This window comes from Scyliorhinus torazame, chromosome 1 (assembly GCF_047496885.1).
Source record: "Scyliorhinus torazame isolate Kashiwa2021f chromosome 1, sScyTor2.1, whole genome shotgun sequence".
Classification (NCBI taxonomy): Eukaryota; Metazoa; Chordata; class Chondrichthyes; order Carcharhiniformes; family Scyliorhinidae; genus Scyliorhinus; species Scyliorhinus torazame.
The window spans coordinates 149,829,742-149,857,206 of NC_092707.1; the positions used below are offsets into that span (position 1 = coordinate 149,829,742).

The 27,465-nt window shown below is 48.9% G+C and overlaps 1 protein-coding gene across 3 annotated transcripts in view; it reads left to right on the top strand.

Moving 5' to 3' along the window:
• rps6ka1 (ribosomal protein S6 kinase a, polypeptide 1) overlaps positions 1-26,750 on the top strand; it is a 491,911-nt gene extending 465,161 nt beyond the window's left edge. For all 3 annotated transcript variants that reach the window (XM_072501006.1, XM_072501007.1, XM_072501008.1), the window contains 3 exons: positions 7,327-7,444; positions 21,074-21,211; positions 25,939-26,750. In XM_072501006.1, coding sequence (XP_072357107.1) covers positions 7,327-7,444; positions 21,074-21,211; positions 25,939-26,064 — 382 coding nt within the window. In that variant the 3' untranslated portion in view covers positions 26,065-26,750. The remainder of the gene's footprint in view (positions 1-7,326; positions 7,445-21,073; positions 21,212-25,938) is intronic.
• Positions 26,751-27,465: the final 715 nt, after the last annotated feature.

A 27,465-nucleotide genomic window follows, 5' to 3' on the forward strand; every position in this document is an offset into this window, starting at 1 on the left:
TGAGGGGTAATAGATATAGGACAGAGGTCAGAGGTAGGTTCTTTACGCAAAGAGTAGTGAGGCCGTGGAATGCCCTACCTGCTACAGTAGTGAACTCGCCAACATTGAGGGCATTTAAAAGTTTATTGGATAAACATATGGATGATAATGGTATAGTGTAGGTTAGATGGCTTTTGTTTCGGTGCAACATCGTGGGCCGAAGGGCCTGTACTGCGCTGTATTGTTCTATGTTCTATTTGATTCTCAGAGTAACTAATCTGGGATTATATCTTGCTCCTCTCCACAGCTTTGCTGGGGTGGCATTGTATTTCCTCTTCTTACTGAGGAGGAGGGTTGTGTCATGATATTCAGGTGAACATCACAGCACATACAAACACACATTATGATGGACAGATCAACGGACCAATCAACACACACAACACGACAGCCAATCACGGACAAGAGCATACACAGTACAAAGCAGGGACCACGACACTTCCTGGGCACTCGAGCAGGAGAGAGCTCAGGGCACAGACCTCATTGCCAGCCACTCAGAGGTTCACCATGTGCTGAATACCAGAGTTTACTATGTTTTTAGTTCAATGAAATAAAACTACGTTGTACCATTCGCAACTGTGTTGGTTCGTCCGTGTATCAGAGTACCCAACACTTCATGATACCAGGAGTGATTTGACACCTACCCACAAATCTGCCATCCTGCGCCATGGACACCGTCAACACACCGCAGCCGTTGCAAGTCGCTGGGAACCTCGGCGTAAATTGGAAGCTGTTCAAGCAGCGCTTCCAGCTCTTTCTGGAAGCCAACGAAAGAGAGCGCGCCTCGGACACCAGAAAGATCACCATCCTCCTCACCACCGCAGGGCAGCACGCCAACCATGTCTACAACTCCCTGGTGTTCGCGGAAGGCGAGGACAAATCCAAATACAAGACGGTCCTTCTCAAGCTCGACCAACACTTCAACGTCGAGGTCAACGAGAGCTTCGAGAGATATGTCTTCCAGCAGCGCCTGCAAGGTAAGGATGAGCTCTTTCAGTCATTCCATACCCATCTCCGCATCCTCGCGCAGTCCTGCGGTTACGACACCACCTCAGACTCCATGATTCGGGACCAGATAGTTTTTGGGGTCGCCTCGGGCACCGTACGCCAGCAGCTTTTAAAAATAAAAGGCCTCACCTTAGCCTCCGCAATCGAAGCCAGTGTCCTGCACGAAAACGCGACTAGCCGCTATGCACAATTTCAGGCGACCGAAGCGGCGCGGCGGGGGTCCTATGCGGCCGGATCGGCGAGCCAGGTGCCCCACGAGGCCGAACGGGTCCAGGCGATTGAGTTCCTCCCGGCCCACGGCCCGGACGCCGTCGGCCATTTTGCACGCTTTTCGAGGCCTCCCGCGCTTGTGCGCGTCAAAACCTACGGCAACACTGAGGGACGTGATGTGCAGGCACGCCCGACGCAAGACCGAACTGCGCATTCGCAGTGGTGCAACGAACGTCATGACGTCACGACGTGCGGCAACTGTGGAGCTGCACATTTAAAGCGGCAATGTTCCGCAAGAACCTGACAATGCCTATGCTGTGGCAAGGTGGGCCACTACGCTGCTTACTGTCGAGCAGCTCAACCTGTCAATCTTCCACAACTCCGACAACCTCGCAGGGACGTGCGGACCATTCAGCCTCCCCATTACGAATCTTGCCCAGACGACATCCAGACCGGTGACACAGATGACCGAGACGCCTTCCACGTTGCGGTCATTGATGGGAACCGTGTTAACACGATCAATCCGGGTGATGAATGGTGTGCCACCCTGACGGTCAACCCGAATTCGCCGCCCACCTACAAGACTGGACTTATGAGACTGTTTATACATTGAACTCATGCAACCACTTTGTTAATATGTTTATGTTCTTATCGTTACAGGAATTTGCTTTGTCGTTCAACATTTCCCCGTCCTTTGTTTATGGTACAACCTCGTTGTTATGTCACACCCGACATCGCCCCTTGTATATAGTTAAACCCCATGTACATGCTGTAAATATTGCACACACACACATTTAGCTACACTCAGTACACATCTCTATTTATAACCACGTAGGCACATAATCCTGTAAAAAAAGGGGGGATGTCAAGATATAAGATATTCAGGTGAACATCACAGCACATACATACATACACACAATGATGGACAGATCAACGGACCAATCATCACACACAACACGACAGCCAATCACGGACAAGAGCATACACAGTACAAAGCAGGGAACACGACACTTCCTGGGCACTCGAGCAGGAGAGAGCTCAGGGCACAGACTTCATTGCCAGCCACTCAGAGGTTCACTATGTGCTGAATACCAGAGTTTACTATGTTTATAGTTCAATGAAATAAAACTGCGTTGTACCATTCGCAACCGTGTTGGTTCGTCTGTGTATCAGAGTACCCAACACTTCAGGTTGTAATTCTATAGTCTCCATTTCTGGCCTGTTCCTGTGTTATAAACTCTCTGTAATTAAGAAAAAACACAAATCAAACAGTCCTTCTGTAGATGCACCAGATATCTAGTAATGAAGAAAATGTCCCACAACAGAATAAATGGTATTATCAGCCATGATCTTGTTGAATAACAGAGCAGGCTCAACAGGCCAAATTGCTTCCTATTTCTTATGTTCTTATTTCTATTGGCTTACATTACATTACAACCTGTGACCTTCATGCCTTTATGTTTTACTTTGCCATGGGTAATGTTAGACGATTGGCATAGCATGCTTGGGAGAGCAGATGGCTTTGGACCTACAGATTCCAGTGAGGGGATTTTCACAGTAACTTCATTGCACTGTTAATGTAAGCCTACCCATGACACTAATAAATATTATTATTATTTTACCACTGGGGGTTTTCCTTGCCTTGTAGACTAATGATTCAAAGTTAATTTTCATGAAGTCAACATTTCTATTATTGTTCCATCATGTGGTGGACAGGATGGTAGAAGAACCAGATAAGTCTTTGTCTGTCTTTGTCTAGCAATTCCTATATTCCTATTGCCATTTTTTATTGTCTAGCTCTGAAATTACTATATTTGCCGAATGGTACATTGATTAGTCCCTGAAGATTGTGATGCAGGATATAATAATAATCTTTATTGTCACAAGGAGGCTTACATTAACACAGCAATCAAGTTACTGTGAAAAGCCCCTAGTCGCCACATTCCTGCCCCTGTTCGGGTTCACAGAGGGAGAATTTAGAATGTCCAAATGACCTAACAGCATGTCTTTTGGGACTTGTGGGAGGAAACCGGAGCATCCAGAGGAAACCCACGCAGACACAGGGAGAACATGCAGACTCCACACAGACAGTGACCCAAGCCGGGAATCGAACCTGGGACCCTGGAGCTGTGCAGTGCTGTGCTACCATGCCTCTATCTGGTGCTGTCTTAATTAAGAGTTGTGGTTGCCTGAAAATCACAACTTTAAATGGAACAAGTTTAAATGAATCATAGGTTCCCATTGGAATCAATGTTAAAGTCAAAAAACAATGTACAAGTTGAAATCTGTACTATACATATGCGGTACTGTGCATTCCTAGCTGAAATGCCTTGCAAAACAAAATCCTAATATATAAAAGAATGCAATATACAATATTGTACATGTTTCACGAAGAGGGCCACATTTCAAAAGCTTGCTCACTAGAGTTTGGTGCAAAATAAATGTAAGCTCGCTCCTCAGCTCACCAGATCCAAATCCTTGGCTCGTCGGCCCTTGGCTCCCCAGGCCCAAACTTGCACCATTGGTGTTCACTGATCCTCCAATCACTAATTGTTTCTTTTCCACTTGGTAGGCTCACTACGAGCCTATCAACAGACAACAGGGAAAGAAGTGATCTGGAGAAGAGGAGGAGCAACTCCATGCAGATTCTTCGATTCAAACTTATGTTTGACCTACATTTTGAAAATGGCTTCCGGGAGCCGCATAGTGCGTCTTCAAGGGTTGCATTCTGCCCTCTGGCTATATGTTGGACAAGCCCATTTTAGATTGACCAGGCTCCAACTAGTGGCAGAAATTGGTCATTTAAATAGCAGCTGAAGTCCTGACTACCCACACTGACCGACACTAGATGGAGCCAAGGACTTCAGTGCAAGTTCAGCAGTGAAGCCAGCTCCAGGAACGAGAGGTGGTGCAGCAAGGACCACTGGGTCTAAGAGACTGGGAGGCAAAGACAGGAAGCTAGGCTAGACAGAGGCAAGGGCGGTAATAGGAGGAAGAGTGAAAGATGGTGAAAATGGATGCACTGCGCAAAGGTCATGTGCACAGGAAGATCACAGCACAGGAACTTTGTGGCTAACAACATTAAAGTGAAACTGGAAACATTAAAAGAATATATTGTTACTACTTTAATAACAATGATAAACCAAAACAATGTTTCAGTGAGTCAATGATAAGAAGGACTTACTGTATCCCAAACAGATACAAAAGTGGTGCAGTGTGATGAATGTAGAAATTGTTATATTTTATATTTATGGCAGTAATGTTATTAAAAGCCTGGGTTAAGGTATATATTTATTGCAGTAATATTAAAGAACCTAGGTTAAAGTATCCAGACTGTCTGTCTGTCTGCCAAAACTGTAATTAAGAGGTCATAAAATGTGAGGTCATGATTGATTCTACCCATTTAGTTATTTACATATAGATGGCTAATGGGTTATCATTATGATTGCTGGAGATTTCCTGGAGAGTAGATAATTTAAGAGGGGTTGTATTTAGTCTTAGCTGAGCAGATCCCGTGACATCTTAGTGGGATAATGATGATGTAATTAATGGAAGGAGCCAGGTCTGTCTGTAGTTTTGCAGTTTGATATGGGATTTGAGTCTGACAAGGCAGAAGGATTTTAAGTTGAAAAGCAGTTTTGCCAAATGCTGATAGGTTGAGCAGAACTGTACTGCTTCTGCTCCTGAAAGGGTGTCTCGCTCCAAAAGTCTCTCCAACACTGTGCAAGTAATCTGTTTGTTAACTTTGTTTATAAGTGGCATTTCAACTGTATTGGGTTGCTTAATTGGAGTCAGTAGCAGGTATAAATAGTAAGTTTAAGTTTTTCCTTATGTTTTAGAACTGCTTAACTAATTATTGTAAAGCTATTTCTTTGATGTTAATGTGGTTAATTCTGTGTTTAAATTAAAGTTTGTTTTAACATAAAAGATACATATTGGTCAGAGTTATCACTCCTGGAGTGATGTATGCTTTCCTCAGTTTTATAAATTAAAATAATTGTTTGGGATTCTTGTCCGGTCTCCTAACAAATGTTGGGGTCTGGTCCGATATCCTTACAGCAGTTGTTTTGTGGAGTCTACAAAACACCCTTAGCACAGCAGTAAAATTGTGCAGTGCCTCAAAAGATTTGTGTAAAGTAAAAAATATAGGGGCAGCACGGTGGCACAGTGGTTAGTACTGCTGCCTCACGGGCAGCACGGTGGCACAGTGGGTTATCACTGCTGCTTCACGGCACCGAGGTCCCAGGTTCGATCCTGGCTCTGGGCCACTGTCCGTATGGAGTTTGCACATTCTCCCCGTGTTTGTGTGGGTTTCGCCCCCACAACCCAAAGATGTGCAGGCTAGGTGGACTGACCATGCTAAATTGCCCCTTAATTGGAAAAAATTAATTGGGTACTCTAAATTTATAAAATAAAAAGTACTGCTGCCTCACAGCTCCAGAGACCCGGTTCAATTCTGGCCTCGGGTGACTGTGTGGAGTTTGCACTTTCTCCCGTGTCTGCGTATGTTTCCTCCGGGTGCTCCGGTTTCCTCCCACAGTTCAAAGTTGTGCAGATTAGGTGGATTGGTTATGCTAAATTGCTCCTTGGTGTCCAAAATGTTAGGTGGGATTGTGGGGATAGGGTGGAGGCGTGGGCTTAAGTAGGTTGCTGTTTCAGTGGGTCGGTGCAGACTCGATGGGCTGAATGGCCTCCTTCTGCACTGTAAATTCTATGATTCCAGGCAGCAATAGGATGTTTCCAACTGCTTTTGTACAAATCACAGTTTGGCAAATTGGAACAAAATTAGCTATCACATTCCTGGTGTTGGCTTATCATGCAGTCTCTCTACACCTTTATTGAATTTCTCCCTGTGTACCAGCTTGTATCAGTTCATGATACTTCTAAATCAGAAGTTTGTGCTTCAAAGTATACTCCACTACTTACCATCCTTCCCGAATTGACATTTGTTGAAGATTTATGCTGTCTGAGGTGTCATCCTTCAGTGAGCCATGAAATGGTGGCTCCTCTGATTGCTCATGTGAGCATTGAGGATCTTGTGGCACAATTCAAAGATTGAGCAGTTTCACAAGTGACCTGGTCAACATTCCACATTCAGATACACTGCAAATCAGACTTTCAAAATTAATCTTGTTACTATTGGATCTCTGCACAAATTATCTGTCCCTTTTGCCAAAAAAGTAATTTGTGCAAAGTGTTGGAGATGAATTAGCATGTAAATTTTAAAATCATTTTCTTTTTCAAAAGCACCCTGATGATGGCCCTGATTTATTTTTCAACCGCATAATTTAATTGCTGTACAATGCATTGTGCATCTGCAGATTCATGAGTGGGTGTATGAACAAGGCATATGATTTCCTAAATTGCAGAACCAATGTTTGTATTTTAATCAGGGTTTGGTTAAAGCTGCTGTTTAAAGTACTCATAATTATGAGTATGGTTGGAAAATGCTGTCATCATGAGGGAGATGGTTCACTCCTGCCTGCAAATTAATATTAATGGCTGATTATGAGGTGATGACCAGAGGCAGTTTAACAAAGCTGTTACCTCTGACAGCGTATAAATTTAAGTTAAAGAAGTATAAGAAAATACAATGCTTTCAGACTAAGCAAAGCTGTAACATATCAAGTTTCAATTATTGCCTCATAGAGTTGCTGAAACTTGAGGCATTAATTTACCAATATTGCCTTCAACCAAAGTCAATATTTTCTCAATTTAGGCTATATATATTTAACATCAGATGATAACACCTAAGTGCTTCTTGACTAGAATGCAGTCCCACTCAACCAATTCCCCACAATATTCTGTTCCATTTTTGAGTAGAAGTGGCTAGACTGATGACTCATCAAAGGTTAGGATATTTGATGCTTGAAATGATTATGCATCTGTTATTACACTCTGGTCTAAGTTACTGATGTTGTTTCTAATATCTATGTGCTCGGGTCTTTTGGGAAATTACAAGGTAGTTGAAGGTCCTTTCATGCATTCTAATGAATATATGCATTTCAATACCTGATTATTAACAGTATTCAAGTCTTCTGACATGCTTTCTCTTTGGTTATCTTGAATCAGATATACCCCTTTCGCTAACGGTCCAGATGATACCCCAAGTGAGATTCTGACTAGGATTGGGAGTGGATGCTACAATCTGCAGGGTGGAAACTGGGACAAAGCCTCTTCTGCTGCAAAGGTCAGTTTGAAAGTTTTATTTTAACTGAGACATGTAACAATGTACTGAGGATCCAGTATTGAATCAGACTTCTGACCATCAGGGAGTGAAAATTAATTCAAACTGGTCTTCTGTGTTGCTCAGAAGGTGAGGTGCTGGTTTCCCAGCTCTCCTCATTCTGGGAATGGTAGGTTGGAGAAGGAGATCTGACAATGGAAGAGGAATGCAATCTTCCAGATGAATAACAGCGCAGTGACATTCAGTGTTAGCATTCTGATGTTCAGTGCCATGATTATAATCCTGCTGCGCTCCTCTTCTGGACGCCACTGACTGAGGCCAGTTCTTTCCTTAACATTCAAGAGTATAACAAATTTTGCATGGGGAAGAAACAATGGAACAATTACCGGGGGGGGGGGGGGGTAATTTGGCACAATGTGCGACTACACTGAGGGCCTGAATTTGAATCTGACCCAGAAAAATCTACCCTTTCAGACAGCTGAAATAGTCCTATCTGGAATTAATTTGAGGTAGCTTCTCAAAAAACTGCATGTAATTCAATGTGAATTAGCAGAAAGTTCAGAGCCCAAAAAGATGGATGTTAGAAAAAAGTTACACTTGTACAATAGTGGATTCTTCTGAAGTTGAGGACAATTGCTGTACAGCTTGCAAGAGCTTTTATTCTGAGATAAGGGCATCTGATCTGTGCTGTATTCATAATACAGATCTCAAAATATAAACTTTTTTTTACTTCTAAGGGGTTGTTGTTTTCTTAGTTGCATGTTAGATCCTTTAAGATGGTGTGATCATGATGTACGATGTGAAAGCACAAGAAAACACCAGTCTTATCCTGCCCTCCACACCAGCAGCTGAAAAAATAGATTGCAAACCCACTAACAAATATTGTTGGATGCCAATTTCCTATGAGTGGAGCGCTTGTTCTCTGAATTGATCTTTTGGAAAGGGCTGGCCTTCACTCTGCACCCCAAAACCCATAGCTGAAATTTCAAGCCAATGGGAAAACTAGCAGAAATGCATACCCAACAAATCTTTGATAAGCAGATTGGAGTTATGTGCAACATGCAGGGTTATAGGTTTGAGCACCACTTGTCCTTGTAAACAAGCAATATGGTGTGTGCATGTTACAGCATGGTAGGGTTTCATTGTGGAATAAGTCTGAGCATTATAAAATAGTAACTAAAATATCACCAGCATTTGTTTCTCTTCCTGCTCTTGGAACTTTACTGCTTGGGCCCGCCAAAGATCGTGACATAATCAAAAGAATGAACTCAGCCTCTACATGTACACTGATGCCATCCTACTTTAGCTCTTCTATACAAAAGCCAAAACACTCCAGATATTGGAAATGTAAAATCAAGGCAAAATTGCGAGAAATACTCAGTAGTTCCCATCATTTTTGCTTTGCATGCCATTCTTTTCTTCTGCTTTTACCTATCAAAGGTATTTCCTTTTGTTCTTCCTCCTGTCCCTGCTTTCCCTGCCTACTTTCCTAAAACCAGTTACATCTTTAAATTTATTCATTCATGGGATGTGGACATTGTTGGCTCAGCCAGCATTTATTGCCTATCCCTAATTACCCTTGAAAGGGTGATGGTGAGCTGTCTTCTTCAACTGTGGTGTACATGGATCCACAGTGCTAATAGAGAGAGAGTTTGACCCAACAACAGTGAAGGAACATTGACATATTTCAACTCAGGATGGCATATGGCTTTATGGGGAGCTTCCAGGCGGTGTTGGTCCCATCTATCTGCTACCTTTGTCCTTCTAGATAGTAGCAGTCGCAGGTTTGGAATGTGCTGTCTAAGGAGTGTTGCTGAATTCCTGCACTGCATCTTGTAGATGGTACTCGCTGCTGCCAATGTGCATCGGTGGTGGAAAGGTTCAATGTTTGTGCAAGGGGTGCCAGTGAAACAGAATACTTTGTCCTGGATGTTGTCAAGCTTCTTCAGTGTTGTTGGAGCTGCACTCATACAATCACAATCATCTTCCTTTATGCTAGATATGACTCCAACCAATGGAGAGTTTTCCCCTGATTCTCATTGACTCAAGTTTTTCTCGGGCTCCCTGATGGCACATGTGGTCAAATGCTGCCTTGATGTCAAGGGTAGTGACTCCCACCTCACCTCTGGAGCTCAGCTCTTTTGTCCCTGTTATAACCAAGGCTGAGTGACCCTGGCAGATCCCAAACCGAGCATAGGTGAACAGATTGTTGCTGAGCAAGTGTTGCTTGATAGCACTGTTTATGACTCTTTCTATCACTTTACTGAAGATCAAGAGTAAATGGGACAGTAATTGGCTGGGTTAGATTTGTCATGCTTTTTGTGTGAAGAATATACCTGGGCAAACGGTCTCCAACACCCCTGCCCCTCCACTTGAAATCTGGGCAGGGTGAGGTTTGGCAATTTCAATATTTTAATGATTTTTCACATTGTTGGAGTGCAGCAAGTTCTGGAACACAAGTCTTCAGATCTATTACCGGAATATTGTCAGGGCCTATAGCCTTTCCAGTATTCAGTGCCTTCAGCCATTTCTTGATATCATGTGGACTGAATCAAATTGGCTGAAGACTGGCATCTGTGGTGCTGGGGACTTCCGGAAGAGGCTGAGATTGATCATCTACTTGGCACTTTTGCTATTTACAAATGTTTCAGCCTTACCTCTTTCGTGATGTGCTGGAATCCTCCATGTGAAATGAAATGAAAATCGCTTATTGTCACAAGTGGGCTTCAAATGAAGTTACTGTGAAAAGCCCCTAGTCGCCACATTCCGGTGTCTGTTCGGGGAGGCTGGTACGGGAATTGAACCCGCGCTGCAGGCCTGCCTTGGTCTGCTTTTTTAAAAGCCAGCTATTTAGCCCTGTGCTAAGCCAGCCCCTATGAAAATGGGACTTCATCTCCACAAGGACTGTGCGGCGGAGTTGGGACTCTTGTTTTACCTTCTAATGAAAGTCGATAGTCCGGTTGATTGAAGGTGTCAAAAATACAACTTTATTGTTAATTGTTCACTTGAATACACTTGAATAAGAACTGAATCAAAACTTAGAAACAAAATATCGAACAAGACATAAAAGGGTCAAACACATGGCCAAAAAAGGCATTAAACATAAAAGCATAAAGAAATCATTTTAAACACAAACAAACGGATAGATGAATCAAGAATTCAGGAAGGCAGGAATGAGACCTCAACAACGAGGTACTATTTTTAAGGGAATCCTATCTCTGGTCTAATCCCTCATTTACTTGCATTGTTTTTTTTTAAATATATATTTTATTACAATATACAAAACGTTACAACACATTAACAATTCAGGGAAACAGGCTTCCCAACCAATGGCTGTACAGATGTACACATTTTTCCCCCTTTATACCCCCCCACACCCATGCGACGAACAACTCCTAAAACACGGTCATGAACATCCCCCACCTTGCCTCAAACCCCTCCACTGAACCCCTGAACTCGTATTTTATCTTTTCCAGCCAAAGGAAATCATACAGGTCACCCAGCCAGGCCGCTACCCCCAGCGGCATTGCCAATAAGATTTGTCACCGGGCAATCAGAGAGGCGAAGGTGACAACATTGGCCTTCCTTCCCTCCATCAGCTGCCGCTTCCCCGAAACCCCAAATATTGCCACCAAAAGATCCGGCTCCACCTCCTCACCCACTATCCTTGCCAGGGCCGCAAACACTTACGCCCAGAATCTCTCCAACTTTTCGCAGCCCCAGAACATGTGCGCTAGGTTCGCTAGTCCCCGCCCACACCTCGCACACTCATCTGCCACACCCTGGAAGAACCCACTCATTCTTGCCCGAGTCATATGTACTCTGTGTACGACCTTAAACTGTATCAGGCTCATCCTTGCGCACAAGGAGGTGGCACAAGGAGGTACCGTTTACTCTTTTCGTAGTGTCTCACTCCATACTCCCCAATTTATCTCTCCTCCCAGCCTCCCTTCCCATTTTTCCTTAATCTTCACCTCATGCTCACCTCCCTGCTCTCCCAGCCACCTATTTTTGTCCCCAATTCTATCCGTCCCATTCACATCCGGAATCAACAGTCACCCCAGCAGGGTGTACCTCAGACACCTGGGAAATTCCTTCCAAACCTTCCGCGCGAAGTCCCTTACCTGCAGGTACCTAACCTCACTCCCTCTTCGGACAAGATCATTCTCCGGGCTACCAAAGAGGCAAAGGCCAGAACTCCGGCTTCTTTCTGCTCCTACACTCCCGGCTCGTCTGACACCCCAAATATTGCCATCCCCCAGCTCGGTTTTACCCAAGTATCCAAAACCTTGGACATAGCCTTTGCGAAGCTCCTCCAAAACCCCGCAAGCGCCGGACACGCCCAGAACATATGGGCGTGATTTGCTGGGCTCCCCGAACACCTCACACACCTGTCCCCTAACCCAAAAAACTTACACATCCTCGCCCCTGTCATATGCGCCCTGTGCACTACTTTAAACTGGATCATGCTGAGCCTCGCACAAGACAAGGAGGAATTAACCCTGCCCAGGGCGTCAGTCCACAGGCCCTTATCCATCTCCTCACCCAGCTCCTCCTCCCACTTGCCCTTCAGCTCCTCCACCGAGGCTTCCTCCGCCTCCTGCAGCTCCTGGTATATCGCCGAGACCTTACCCTCTCCGACCCACACGCCCGAAATCCTCCGGGCAGGCAGCAGCGGGAATTCCCCTACCTGCCTCCTCACAAATGCCCTAACCTGCATATACCTGAAGACATTTCCCGGGGGTAACCCAAATTTCTCCTCCAGCGCCCTCAGACTGGCAAAAGTCCCATCATTGAATAAGTCCCCCATCCTTTTAATTCCCGCCCGATGCCAACAGTGAAGAACAGTCTCTTAACCCTCGGGGTCTTACTTGCCCATACAAACCCCATAATGCTCTTGCTCACTCGCTTGAAAAAGGCCTTAGGGATGAGAATAGGCAGGCACTGGAACACAAACAAGAACCTAGGGAGTACCGTCATCTTAATGGACTGCACCCTGCCCGCCAGGGAGAGTCCCATCTCTTACAGTCCTCCTCCATCTGGTCCACCAACCGTGCCAAATTGAGCTTATTCAGGACCCCCCAACTCTTGGCCACCTGGATACCCAAATACCGGAAACTTTTTTCCACCCTCTTGAACGGCAGCTCCTCCAGCCTCTTCTCCTGACCCCTCGCATGCACCACAAAGAGTTTGCTCTTCCCAACATTGAGCTTGTATCCCGAGAAGTCTCCAAATTCCCTGAGGGTCTGCATGACCTATGCCATCCCTTCCACTGGATCCGCGATATACAAAAGCAGGTCATCCACATATAATGAGACCCGATGCTCCTCCCCTTCCCGGACCAACCCCCTCCAGTTTCTAGACTCCCTTAGTGCCATGGCCAGCGGCTCAATTGCTAGGGCAAACAGCAGGGGGGACAGGGGGCACCCCTGTCTCATCCCACTGTACAGTCTGAAGTACTCCGACCTCAGCCGATTTGTCGATACCCCCCCCCCCCTCCGAGGGCATCATGATCACATTCAGGAGCTTCTGCACATTTGCATTTAATTGCCTGCCCTTCACAAATCCCGTCTGGTCCTCGTGTATCACTCCCAGGACACAATCCTCAATCCTAGTGGCCAGGACCTTCGCCAGCAACTTAGCGTCCATATTGAGGAGCATAATCGGCCTATACGAGCCACACTGCAGCAGCTCCTTGTCCCGCTTGAGGATAAACGAGATCAGTGCCCGAGACATCGTCGGGGGAAGAACCCTTTTTCCTTCGCCTCGTTGAAGGTTCTCACCAGCAACGAACCCAACAGTTCCACAAACTTCCTATAGAACTCGACCAGGTTCCCGTAGAAATACCTAAAGACCTAATTTATTTTGGCTGGACTCCGCACCGTGTTCCCCTCTCTGTCCCTGATTCCCCCAATTTCCCTAGCCGCCTCCTTCCTACGTAGCTGATGCACCAGCATCTGACTCGCCTTCTCCCCATACTCGTACGCTGCCCCCTGCACCTTTCTCCACTGGGCCTCAGCTTTCCCCGTAGTCAGCAAATCAAACTCTGTTTGGAGGCTCCGCCGTTCCTTCAGCAGCCGCTCTTCAGGGGTTCCGCGGATCTCCTATCCACGCTCAGTATCTCCCCCACCAATCTCTCCCTCTCCATCCTCTCCCTCTTCTCCCTGTGAGCCCTGATTGAGATTAGCTCTCCCCTGACCACCGCCTTCAGCGCCTCCCAGACCATACTCACCGGTACGTCCCCATTATCATTGGCCTCTATGTACCTTCAAATGCACCCTCGGACCCGCCCACAGACCTCCTCATCCGCCAGCAGTCCCACATCCATGCGCCACAGCGGGCGCTGGCCCCTCTCGTCCACCAACTCCAGTTCCACCCAGTGCGGGGCGTGGTCCGAAATTGCTATGGCCGAGTACTCCGTCCCCTCCACTCTTGGGATCAACACTCTACTCACCACGATGAAGTCTATCCGTGAATAGGCCTTGTGCACATGGGAAAAGAAGGAGAACTCTCTCGCCGCTAGCCTGGCAAACCTCCACGGGTCCACTCCCCCCATCTGATCCATAAACCCCCTCAGAACCTTGGCCGCAGCTGGCCTCCTGCCCGACCTCAACCTAGATCGATCCAGTGCCGGATCCAGTACCGGGTCCAGTACCCCCCCCCTATTATCAGGTTCCCTGCCTCCAGATCCGGGATCCGGCTCAGCATGCGCTTCATGAACCCTGCAGTGTCCCAATTCGGGGCATATACATTCACCAGCACCACCCGGGCCCACTGCAGTCTACCACTCACCATCACATAACGGCCCCCTTTATCCGCCACAATACTCACCGCCTCGAAAGTCACCCGCTTGCTCACCAGGATTGCGACCCTCCCTGTTCTTCGCATCCAGCCCAGAGTGAAAGACCTGCATCCCTTCCTCAGCCTGATCTGATCCGCCACCTTCAGGTGGGTCTCCTGCAACATAGTGACGTCTGCCTTCAGTCTCTTTAAGTGCGCAAACACCCGGGCCCTCTTGACTGGCCCATTCATGCCTCTCACGTTCCACGTGATCAGCCGGATCGGTGGGATTGAATTCCCCCTCGAAGTCCCCTCCTCCCCACTCCCCCTACAAACCAGTGCGAGCTCCTGTCCGGTACCAAACCCCGCGTCGGGCCACGCCCCCCCCCCCCCTTTGCGCAGGAAAAAGCCCGCGTTCCCTGCCTGGGCCGGCCACGCCCCCTGTGGCGCAGCTCCTTTCTCCTGCAGCCTCTCCTCGATCCCAAAGGCCCAGGGCCTCCGGCCCCCATTCCCACCCTCAAACGCGGGGAACAGCTCCTCCCAAGTCAATACACATACCCAGAAAGCGTACACATCAAATCAAATCGCCCTTTCCCACTCCCCAGCATCCCCATAACCTGCTGCAAAACCACTAATTCGAGTCCAGCTTTTCATTTTAGATGAAGGTCCACGCCTCGTCCAGCGTATCAAAATAGTGGTGTCAGTCCTGATGCGTGACACACAGCCGCGCTGGCTGCAATGGCCCAAACTTCACCCCCTTTCAATGGAGAACCACCTTGGCCCGGTTGAGTCCTGCCCTGTTCTTGGCCAGCTCTGCACTCCAGTCCTGGTAGATGCGGATTTCAGCATTCTCCCACCTGCTACTCTGCTACTCCGCTCCTTCTTCGCCCACCTCAGGACACACACTCCCTGTCGGTGAAACGGTGAAACCTCACCGCCACAGCTCTCGGCGGCTCTCGGCCCTCGGCCTCCTTACCAGGACTCTGTGTGCCCCATCCAGCTCCAGGGGCCTCGGGAAGACTCCCGCACCCATCAGCATGCCCAGCATCATAGCCACGTACGCCCCGACATCCGACCCCTCCACGCCTTCAGGGAGACCCAGAATCCGCAAATTCTTCCTCCTCAACCTGTTCTCCAGGGGCGGTTCCAAGATGGCTGCTCCCATTGGTCGCACGTGTCGGGCACGTTGCAGATGGCGGCCAAGATGGCTGCCCCCATCGGTCGCATGTGTCGGGCGGTGAGATAGATGGCGTCCAAAATGGTGGCCCCCATGAATCGTGCGTGGCAGGCCGCGTGGGCGAGGATGGCCAAGATGGCTGCCCCCACGGACAACACAAGGCCGATGATGCGTCCGGGGGAGGCGGAGCCGACAGACACGCTGCCACACTGCGGGATCTGCGGGCCTGTGAGTCTTGAGGGTCGGGCCCGTGATTTAGAGTTTTTGGACCTGGCCAGGCAAACTTTAGCAAAATGTCTTTTTCTCCCACAGTCTCTGCAGGTCGGGTTCTGGGCCGGGCAGCGCTGCCAGGGGTGTTGAGGCTGGCCGCAGAAATAACAGGGTAGCCGCCCCCCCATGGTGGGCGGGCAGCCGCGCGACACAGGCCTGGGGTATTCTTAGGTCGGGGGTCCATGAGGGAGTCGCGTGATTGGACGAGAATGCGTTAAGGCTTTGGTACACTACTTCTAGAGAGGAGGTTAATTTTACCGTCTCTTCCAGGTCTAGGGCACCTTTTTCGAGTAGGCGCTGTCTCACGTAGTTGGACCTGACTCCAGCCACGTAGGTGTCCCGGATGGCGAGGTCCATAGGTTGAGTGGCCGTAACGGCCTGGTAATTGCAGCTTCGTGCAAGGACTTTGAGGTCGCGTAGGTACTCTTCCAGCGATACCCTAGGACGTTGGCAGCGCGTGGTGAGGAGATGCTGTGCGTATACCTCGTTCCCGGGCGTTACGTAGAGGCGCTCTAGCATCGCGAGGGCGTCTGCGTAGATGGAGGCTTCCTCGAGTTGAACAGTGATTTGATGGCTCACCCGTGCGTGGGGGAGACTCAGCTTCTGTTCGTCGGTGACGGAAGGCGAGGAGGAGGCGGCGAGGTAGGCCTTGAAACAGCGGAGCCAGTGCAAAAAAATCTCTTTCGCCTGCGGATCGAGTTCCAGTCGGCCAGGTTTGAGGGCCAGTTCCATAGTGGCATTGTAGTTGATTAAATTGATGCGACCATCAATTCACACGAAACCAGGAGTAGGAGTAAACTGTCGCTTTAATCAACTAGAACAGTGCCTGCCTGTGACTGATCTGTTTATGGGAGCCGCCTACAGGGCGACTGCTCTTTATACCTCCCCTCAAGGGGTGGAGCCAGGGGCGGAGCCACACAGGCCCCAACATGCTACATCATAGGTAATACCTTACAATGGTCCATAGGTGGAGCCCAATGGGCAACATCGTAAAAACAGATATGCACATGGTGAATTGTTACAGCAATACATTCACCACACTGGGCCAGTTCTTACAAAAGGTCATTGACCTGAGATGTTTTATCTCCTCCCAATGGATGCTGCCTAACATGCTGAGTATTTCAAGCATGTGGTGTTGGGTGTTCTAACACACAGAAGAGCCAACACAGTTGCATATGGTACAACACTTGTTTATTTAAACTTGCTATTTACAACTTGGTCTTTGCACTCTGCACGTGGGGGGCTCCCTGCTTGTGGTGTTTCAACAGCTCTTTCATGCTTCCTTCTCCCCAGACCTACTGACCTCCAGGTGTCGTGCTCGTGCTTTTTATGTGGTTGGTGTTCTTGTCTGTGATTGGTTGTGGTGTTGTGTACTCTGATTTGCCTGTTAGTGTGTCCATCATGATGTGTGTGTTTGAATATCATGACATCCCCCCTTTTTACAAAGATATGTGCCTACGTGGTAATAAATATGATCGTGACGTGAGTGCATCTAAGAGTGTGTGTGTGTCGTGTGCAGCATGTGTCTATGACGGAACTATGTACATGGGGCGATGTCGAGTGCGTCACATGAATCCAGTTGTACCATAACATAACAGAAATGCGAACGAGAGAAGAAGAAAAAAAAATTTTGAACAGTTGTCCAGTCAGACGACATCTGGAACGATAAACAACAACAGGTTATCATGTAAAATTGTCCAACTTATTAAACATATGAACTGTATTATAAGTCCATTCTAATGGGTTTGCGACGAATTCGGGTTGACCGCCTTAAGGGTGGATCAAGAACCACCGGCTGCTGTGCAGGCATGGCCATGGGTGGCGATGGAAAGGGCGTGATGTGCGGCAGCTCCACAAAGTCATCCTCGGAAGCCTGTTGAGGATCTGGCGTGTTGTGTGGCTGTGAACGTGGAAGTCGGCGAAGGGCGCGCCGATTGCGGCGACGCACGGAACCATCCGGCATGCGAACCAGGAACGAGCGGGGAGCCACTTGTCGGAGGACTTCGGCCGGTGCTGACCAGCCACCATACGGTTGATGGACGCGTACTTTGTCTCCGGAGGACAGGGGGGGCAGGTCCGTCGCTCGTGTGTCGTACCGACCTTTCTGGCGATCACGCTGCAGTTGCATGTCCCGAAGAACCGCCTCATGGTCTGTTGTCGGTGCCAGGACGGAAGGTACCGTCGTCCTGAGGGAGCGACCCATTAGTAGCTGCGCTGGCGAGAGGCCCGTGGATAACGGGGCCGATCGATAGGCCAGCAAGGCAAGGTTAAAGTCCGATCCGGCATCAGCCGCCTTGCACAGGAGCCGCTTTGCGATGTGGACACCCTTTTCAGCCTTCCCGTTCGATTGTGGATGCAGAGGGCTGGATGTCACATGAGTGAAACCATATGCTGCGGCAAAGGACGACCATTCACGGCTGGCAAAACAAGGTCCATTGTCTGACATGACAGTCCTTGGAATGCCATGGCGAGCAAACGTTTCCTTGCAGGCCCCAATGACTGCGGACGACGTCAGATCATGGAGAGGCATGACTTCCGGGTAGTTTGAGAAGTAGTCTATAATAACAATGTAATCTCTGCCGAGCGCGTGAAATAGGTCAACACCCACCTTCGCCCAGGGGGACGTCACCATCTCGTGTGGTAGAAGTGTTTCCGGAGGTTGCGCCGGCTGAAACCTCTGACAGGTTGTGCAGTTGAGCACCATGTTGGCTATGTCTTCATTAATACCCGGCCAATATACCGCCGCCCGGGCCCTTCGTCTGCATTTTTCGACACCCAAGTGGCCTTCGTGTAGTTGACGAAGAATCATCTGGCGCACACTGTGTGGAATGACGATCCTATGCGATTTCATAAGGACCCCGTCTATATTGGTGAGATCATCTCGCACATTGTAAAACTGGGGGCACTGCCCTTTTAGCCACCCTTCCGTCATGTGGCGCATCACTCGCTGCAGCAGAGGGTCAGTCGCCGTCTCTGCGCGTATGTGGGCCAGACAAGGATCATCAGCTGGCATATTTGCTGCTGTCAGAGTCACGTGTGCCTCAATTTGACGCACGAACCCCTCCGCATCTGGTGGTGTGCTCACTGCTCGGGAAAGAGTGTCCGCCACTATGAGTTCCTTCCCCGGAGTGTAGATCAGTTCAAAATCGTACCTCCTGAGTTTGAGTAAGATGCGCTGGAGGCGAGGAGTCATGTCGTTCAGGTCTTTGTTAATGATGTTGACCAGGGGGCGGTGGTCAGTTTCGACCGTGAATCGTGGCAGGCCATACACATAGTCGTGGAACTTGTCCAGTCCAGTTAACAAGCCCAGGCATTCTTTTTCGATTTGCGCGTAGCGCTGTTCGGTAGGGGTCATGGCTCGTGAGGCATACGCAACCGGGGCCCATGATGACGTGCTGTCTTTTTGCAGGAGTACCGCTCCAATACCAGATTGGCTGGCGTCTGTTGAGATCTTTGTAGGGCGAGTCGCGTCAAAGAAGGCCAGCACTGGTGCCGTGACCAGTTTGTGCTTGAGCTCCTCCCATTCCTGCTGATGCGACTGGTGCCAGTTGAATTCCGTCGATTTTTTTACGAGATGGCGCATGTTTGTTGTATGAGAAGCCAGGTTGGGAATGAACTTCCCAAGGAAGTTGACCATGCCCAGGAATCTTAAGACAGCCTTCTTGTCAGCCGGTCGTGGCATGGCTGTGATGGCGCTAACCTTGTCTGCATCGGGACGGACCCCGGACCTTGAGATGTGGTCCCCGAGGAATTTCAGCTCCGTCTGGCCGAAAGCACACTTCGCACGGTTGAGACGCAGGCCATTTTGAGGATGACCGTGTCATATTTGGCCTGGTTTTCGCCTTCCTCGAACACCAGTGAATTAAAGACATCATTTGGGTGGGGGCCTGCGTAGAAGAGGAGCATTGCAATCTTCGAATCATCCGAGACATTCTGTTTTTCGGTGGCACGGATGTACAGGTCAAATCGCTGCCTGTAGAGCTTCCAGTTGGTGCCTAGGTTCCCCGTGACTTGCATCGGCTGCGGTTTGCCGGTGTGGTCCATGTCCAGAATGGCAGGTTGGTAGGCAGGTATCGATCCACTCCTGTACCATGTGGTGTTGGGTGTTCTAACACACAGAAGAGCCAACACAGTTGCATATGGTACAACACTTGTTTATTTAAACTTGCTATTTACAACTTGGTCTTTGCACTCTGCACGTGGGGGGCTCCCTGCTTGTGGTGTTTCAACAGCTCTTTCATGCTTCCTTCTCCCCAGACCTACTGACCTCCAGGTGTCGTGCTCGTGCTTTTTATGTGGTTGGTGTTCTTGTCTGTGATTGGTTGTGGTGTTGTGTACTCTGATTTGCCTGTTAGTGTGTCCATCATGATGTGTGTGTTTGAATATCATGACAAAGCATTTTCTGTATTTATCCTAACTTTGCATCATTTGGCTGGACCACTTGTACCACTGCACCACCCACCCCTAAATCTTTGTTGTCAGACTGCTTGTCCAGCACCAAACTTTGTCTGAGTGGGAATTTACTTCGGTTGATTGTCGTAAAGACTGATGCTATTGTCTGCCATCTCCACCACAATCTCTTTCCCTCATCACTGACTCTGATTTTACAGTCACCCTCTCACAAGATGTTGCCTCAGGTTGGACAAGACTGAGCAACCTAGGTGCCTTATTTAACCCCACGCTCACTTCTGACTCCATATTCCCTCAATCATAAAGACTAAGTACCTCTATAATATTACATGCATTTGAAGCATTCCCTCCAGGCTGAACTATTTCAATTGTCTTCCTGTCTGCCTAGTATTCTTCACGGTCTGTACACTTGAACCCATCCACAACAACTCTGCTGCCAGTACCTATCCGCCACCAAGTTCTGCTTAAACATCACTCAGCGCTTGCTGATTATAATTGCCTCCTGATTCCCCAACACTTCAAATTTAAATTTCACATCGACCTGTTTAAATTCATTTGTGGCCTCACCTTCTCTAATTCTGTTAATATCTCCAACCCACATTACTCAATCCCCAGATTTCTGCATTTCTGGAATTCTGGCCTCCTGTGCATCCCTCCCTGTCCTGGTCTCATCATTGGTGGCTGTGCCTTCAGCTGCCTCGGTGCAAAGATCTATAATTCCCTCCTTTAAATCCCTCGGCTTCTCTACCCCTCATGGCCCACTTCAAAGCCCACCCCTTACTAGGATTTTGGCCACTCCTATTAATATCTCCTGCTTTGGTTCAACATCCATGTTTTCCTGATTATTCTGCTATGAAGAATCTTGGTCATAAGTTGTTGTGTCACAGTTCAAATTACTCAATTTGTTTGTTATTGAAGGCAGTATTTGTTTGTTTCTTTTGGTTAATTATGGGAAATAAAACTCATTCATACATTACAACTTTCCTTTTTGACAGGATCTTGTCTCCAAGATGTTGCACGTTGACCCACACCAACGCTTAACAGCAAAACAAGTCTTGAAACATCAGTGGATCATTGACCGAGATCAGCTGCCACAGAGCCAGCTGTCCCGGCAGGATGTCCAGCTTATTAAGGTAGGCTGTATTTTCTTTTTTTTTTTCAAATATGTTTATTCAAATTTTCCAACAGAATTTTTAGCAAACCCCCCCCCCCCCCATAACAAAAAGAAAGAAACACAAACACAACAGTCAAAAATTATACAAAACTTATACATTGGGTTTCCCCCATATACAGTAACCCCCCCATATGACATTCAAAGGTACCCATAGGGAAGCCCCCCCCCACCCACCCGAATTCCCCCCCGAAAGAGACCCCCCCCCCCTCTCCCCCCCACCCTTGGGTTGCTGCTGCTGCTGACCTCCTCCTAATGCTCCGCGAGATAGTCTAGGAACGGTTGCCACCACCTGAAGAACCCCTGCACAGATCTCGTAAGGCAAACTTTATCCTCTCCAGCTTAATGAACCCTGCCATATCATTTATCCAGGCTTCCACACTGGGGGGCTTCGCGTCCTTCCATAATAGCAAGATCCTCCGCCGGGCTACCAGGGACGCAAAGGCCAGGATACTGGCCTCTTTCGCCTCCTGCATTCCCGGCGCGTCCGTTACTCCAAATAGTGCCAACACCCAACTCGGCTTGACCTGGACTTTCACCACCTTGGACATAGTCCTCGTGAAACCCCTCCAAAACCCATCCAGTGCCGGGCACGACCAGAACATGTGGACGTGATTCGCCGGGCTTCCCTTGTCGGCGAGAGCGACAGCGGTGCCGTCGCCAGCGCCCTCAGGCTCGTGCCCACACAGGACGCCATCTCCAACCTCTTCCACGCCGCCCCCTCTCCCTCCATTACCTACTTACGGATCATCGCCACATTGGCAGCCCAATAATAGCTGCACAAATTCGGCAGAGCCAGCCCTCCCCTGTCCCTACTACGCTCCAGAAACACCCTCTTTACACTCGGGGTCTTATTTGCCCACACGAAACCCATGATACTCCTACCTACCCATTTGAAAAAGGCCTTGGGAATCATAATGGGAAGGCACTGGAACACAAAGAGAAACTTCGGGAGGATCATCATTTTAACCGACTGCACCCTGCCCGCTAGCGAGAGTGGCAGCACATCCCATCTTTTGAAATCCTCCTCCATCTGCTCCACCAACCGCGTCAAATTGAGCTTGTGCAGGGCCCCCCAACTCCCAGCCACTTGGATCCCTAAGTACCGAAAGCTCCTTTCCGTCCTCTTCAACGGTAGGTCGTCTATCCCCTTTCCCTGATCCCCTGGATGCACCACAAAGAACTCACTTTTCCCTACATTGAGCTTATACCCCGAGAAGTCCCCAAACTCCCTTAGGATCTGCATGACCTCCGCCATCCCCTCCACTGGATCTGCCACATACAGCAACAGGTCGTCCGCATACAGCGAAACCCGATGTTCCTCTCCCCCTCGGACCAGTCCCCTCCATTTCCTGGACTCCCTTAGTGCCATGGCCAGAGGCTCAGTTGCCAATGCAAACAACAAGGGGGACAGGGGGCACCACTGCCTCGTCCCTCGGTACAGCCGAAGGTACTCCGACCTCCGCCGATTCGTAGCCACACTCGTCACCGGGGCTCTATATAGCAACCTGACCCCGCTGATGAACCCCTCCCCGAACCCAAACCTCTGCAGCACTTCCCAAAGATACTCCCACTCCACCCGGTCGAAGGCCTTCTCCGCGTCCATAGCTGCCACTACATCCGCTTCTCCCTCCACCGAGGGCATCATAATCACATTGAGGAGCCTCCGCACATTAGTGTTTAGCTGCCTGCCCTTTACAAATCCCGTCTGGTCCTCATGAATCACCCCCGGGACACAGTCCTCAATTCTCGTAGCCAGCACTTTTGCCAGCAACTTAGCATCCACATTGAGGAGCGAGATCGGTCTATACGACCCACATTGCAGTGGGTCCTTGTCCCGCTTCAGGATCAGCGAGATCAGCGCCCCGGACATTGTCGGGGGCAAGGTCTCCCCCTCCCTTGCCTTATTGAAAGTCCTCACTAGCAACGGGCCTAGCAGGTCCACGTATTTCCTGTAAAACTCGACCGGGAACCCATCTGGCCCCGGGGCCTTCCCCGCCTGCATGCTCCCCAATCCTTTAACCAGCTCCTCCACCCCATTTGCTGCCCCTAAACCAGCCACCTCCTGCTCCTCCACCCTCGGGAACCTCAGCTGATCCAAAAATCGTCGCATCCCCTCTTCCCCCGCAGGGGGCTCAGATCTGTACAGATCCCCATAGAAGTCCCTAAATACCTCGTTTATTCTCACCGCACTCCGCAACGTATTTTCCCCTGCTATCCTTAACTCCACCTATCTCCCTCGCTGCCTCCCTCTTACGAAGCTGGTTTGCCAGCATCCGACTCGCCTTCTCCGTATACTCGTACGTCGCCCCTGCGCTTTCCTCCACTGTGCCTCTGCTTTCCCTGTGGTCAACAGGTTGAACTCCGTCTGGCGGTTCCGCCGCTCCCTGAGTAGTCCCTCCTCGGGGGCCTCTGCATATCTCCTGTCCTCCTTTAAGATCTCCCCCACCAACCTCTCCCTCTCCCTGCCCTCTCTCTTCTCCCTGTGGGCCCTGATGGAGATTAACTGTCCCCGGACCACCGCCTTCAGCGCCTCCCAGACTACCCCCACCTGCACCTCCCCGTTGTCGTTGGCCTCCAAATATCTTTCAATGCACCCCCGCACCCGCCCGCACACCTCCTCATCGCCAATAATCCCACATCAAGACGCCACAGCGGGCGCTGGTCCCTCTCCTCTCCTAACTCCAGCTCCACCCAGTGCGGGCCGTGGTCTGAAATGGCTATGGCCGAATACTCCGTTCCCTCCACTTTCGGGATTAGCGCCCTACTCAAAATTAAAAAATCTATCCGGGAGTACGCTCTATGGACGTGGGAATAGAATAAAAATTCCCTGGCCAGCGGCCTGACAAACCTCCATGGATCCACTCCCCCCCATCTGGTCCATAAACTCCCTAAGCACCTTGGCCGCAGCCGGCCTCTTACCCGTCTTGGACCTAGAGCGATCCAGTGCTGGGTCCAGCACCGTGTTGAAATCCCCCCCCCTCCCCATTATCAAGCTTCCTACCTCCAGGTCCGGAATCAGACCCAGCATGCATTTCATAAATCTGGCATCATCCCAGTTCGGGGCATATACGTTTACCAGTACCACCCCCACCCCCTGCAACCTACCGCTCACCATCACATATCGACCTCCATTATCCACTACAATATTCATTGCCTCAAACGACACCCGCTTCCCCACCAGTATTGCAACCCCTCTGTTCTTCGCATCCAGCCCTGAATGGAATACCTGTCCTACCCGTCCCTTTCTCAGCCTAAGCTGATCTGCCACCTTCAAATGTGTCTCCTGGAGCTTAACCACGTCTGCCTTCAGTCCCTTTAAGTGCGTGAACACCCGGGCCCTCTTGACTGGCCCGTTCAGGGCCCTCACATTCCAAGTTATCAGCCGGATTGGGGGGCTGCTCACCCCCCCCCCCCCTCATCCCCCCCCTGCCGACTAGCCATCTCCTTTTCTAGGCCAGCCACGTGCCGGCACCCTCCAGTCCCCCAGACAGCGGACCCCCGCCCCGACCACCTCTCCTACTTCCAGCTCCCCTTTGGCCAATGCAGCAGCAACCCTATACCCCCCCCCCCCCCCGCCCCCTGCTAGATCCACATCTAGCCCTTTTGATCCCCCCATAACACTCCCGTAAATCAGCTGACTCCTGCTGACCCCGGCCTCTCCCGCCATTCCATCGGCCCCACAGTGTGAGAATCCCCCCGCCCCCCCTGTCAGTCAGTGTGCGCTCCTCTCCAGCACCGCCCATCCCCCCCCCCGGCCCCCACCCCTGTCCTTCCCTAGCGCGGGAAAAAGGCTGCGCTTTCCTGAGCCGGCCCCACCCCCTCTGGTGCAGCTCCTTTTGCAGCCTTACCCCAATTCCCCATCCCCGGGCCTCCACTCCCCCTCTTCCTTCTGCCCCTCCAACACCGATGCCCACACTCTCCCACAGTCTCCCCATCAAATCCCTTCACCCATTCCCATCCAGCACCCAAACCAAAGGAACATTCCCTAAACGTAATAAACACCATGTACACAGTAAACATCCCCCCACAACAAACCCTCCATTTGAGTCCAACTTTTCAGTCCGTATAAAGCTCTGTGCCTCATCAGGCGTTTTGAAATAGTGGTGCCGATCCTGGAACGTGACCCACGAGCAGATGTGTGTACTGGCAACTGCCTCTAAATTTCTCTTGGCATTCTCCCCTGCCTCGATGGCATCACCGTGTTCTGGAGCAGAGTTGTATAAGTGCCAGTTGCTGGCGCAGCACTAGGCTCACTTCCCAGAACTATTCCATTTAATCTCTACACTTAACTGCACTGTACTACTGAAGTAAGGCAAACCCTAAAACTATTTTGTTGCCATGCAGTATATGCTGATCAATTGTCATATCTTTACCCACCAAGAAGTAATTTTTTTTTCTACAGTGGTGGCCTGGTACAAGTTATTTTCATTCACTGGGTGTTAATAGGTTCTGAAGTAGCCTTGACATAAAGTTCAAGGTGTTTCCAAAACTGTTTAGTGAGCTTCCATGAAGCAATTGACTGAAATGTGTTTCTATGGATTGAACTGTTCATCAACCCAGGGTCTATATCACAGTAAATGGAGGAAAATTACATTAACCCTGTACACGTTCATGTATATTGTGCTGAAATTTGTTTCTTAAAGGAGATATTTTTTAACAATGTGTTCTTGTCCCCGCTTTTCACAGGGAGCAATGGCTGCCACATTCTCAGCATTGAGCAGCTCCCCACCAGCACCAAAATTGGAGTCTGTGAAAGCATCGACTTTGGCTCAGCGCAGAGAAGTTAAAAAGCTCCCGTCCACTTCACTCTAACTCAGCATCTGTGTCTGCAACTCACTTTGAGCAGTAGAAGATCCCAGGAAAACCAAATTATGTGCACAATTACAGAAACTGTTCTTCCCCAAGATGTGGCAATTCACAGGAGCGTGAGCTTTCCATTGAATCTTTGGGACAATCTTATAGTACTTTAGAGATAAAAAATAAGGGGAAGGAACCAAGGGGGAACTGCTTGTTATCATGTGAAATAGCTTTCACCTTACAATGCTGTTGTATCGTCTTCAATTTGCCATACTAGTATTCTGTGGAGAGCATCTTGCAGCAAGCAAGAAACTCTGATTTATGTTTAAGAGCATTTCCTATTAATTTTTAAAATGTTACTTTTAAGTACCTGTAAAGGAACAATACTTTGAAAACTGTGATTGTGAGCACGCTCTGAACAGAAATCATTTCCAGATCATGAAGAGAATAAATGTTGGTGAATCACTGGACAGTGATCGGGGCAAAACCCAGGTTCAGGCTATGCTGCAATATCCTCAAGAATTTTTAAGATTTTAAACATCCAATTGTGTATTAAAGCTCACTGTAGTTCATGCAGTCCTCCTTGTTTCAGAGCTACCTTTTCCTTCCATGTATTTGCATTTATTGAATCATAGTTCATATTCTTTACAGTAATACTTGGTAAACATTTCAGTCAAATGCTGAGTAAATCACTGATTAAAGATGTGCTTAATTCTGCTTTATTTCCTTTCCCCATGACCCTAGGATCATTTGTGAACTAAATATTATAAATGAACAGATACCTTGTAATAATTTAATCTGCCACTGGTACCAGAAACTCAAGCCATACAACCAAAATGTTTAAAAACAAATCACCCATCTATTGATTTTAAATAGCTTTGTCGGCGCTGTACGAAAAAGGTTACATGACTTTCAGCAGTCAATCCAATTCAAATGGAACCTTCAAGTGCCATATATATTTATTTACCATTTAGCTAGTTATTCCATAGCAATTTCTTGGCTTCTGGTTTCTGGAACCATTGTGTATCGGACATTGTCAGTACCTGGAAAGATTGCATACTCAAAAAAGAGTGCCTGCGTATCCAACTAGCCTCAGCACATGGAAGGCCTGCGTGTACGATGAGTGGCTGCATGTCTGGCAAGTGTCAGCCCCTGAACTGATTAGCGTACCTGGGGATTATCGACAACTGAAATGAGTGTGTTCTAAATGAAACAGTTCTCGTTTAAGAGGGTAATTTCTTGGTGACCAAACTGGACATCCATGACGTGCAGTGGGCCACCAGCAGCAGCAGTAGAATGGTATTCCACTGCAGCTTGTGACCTCGTGACCTGGCTCACCTCTTACTTTCCATTACCAACAACCTAAAGGACCAACTTAGTTCAGTGAAAAGTGTAGGTGAGCAGGTACAGCACCTA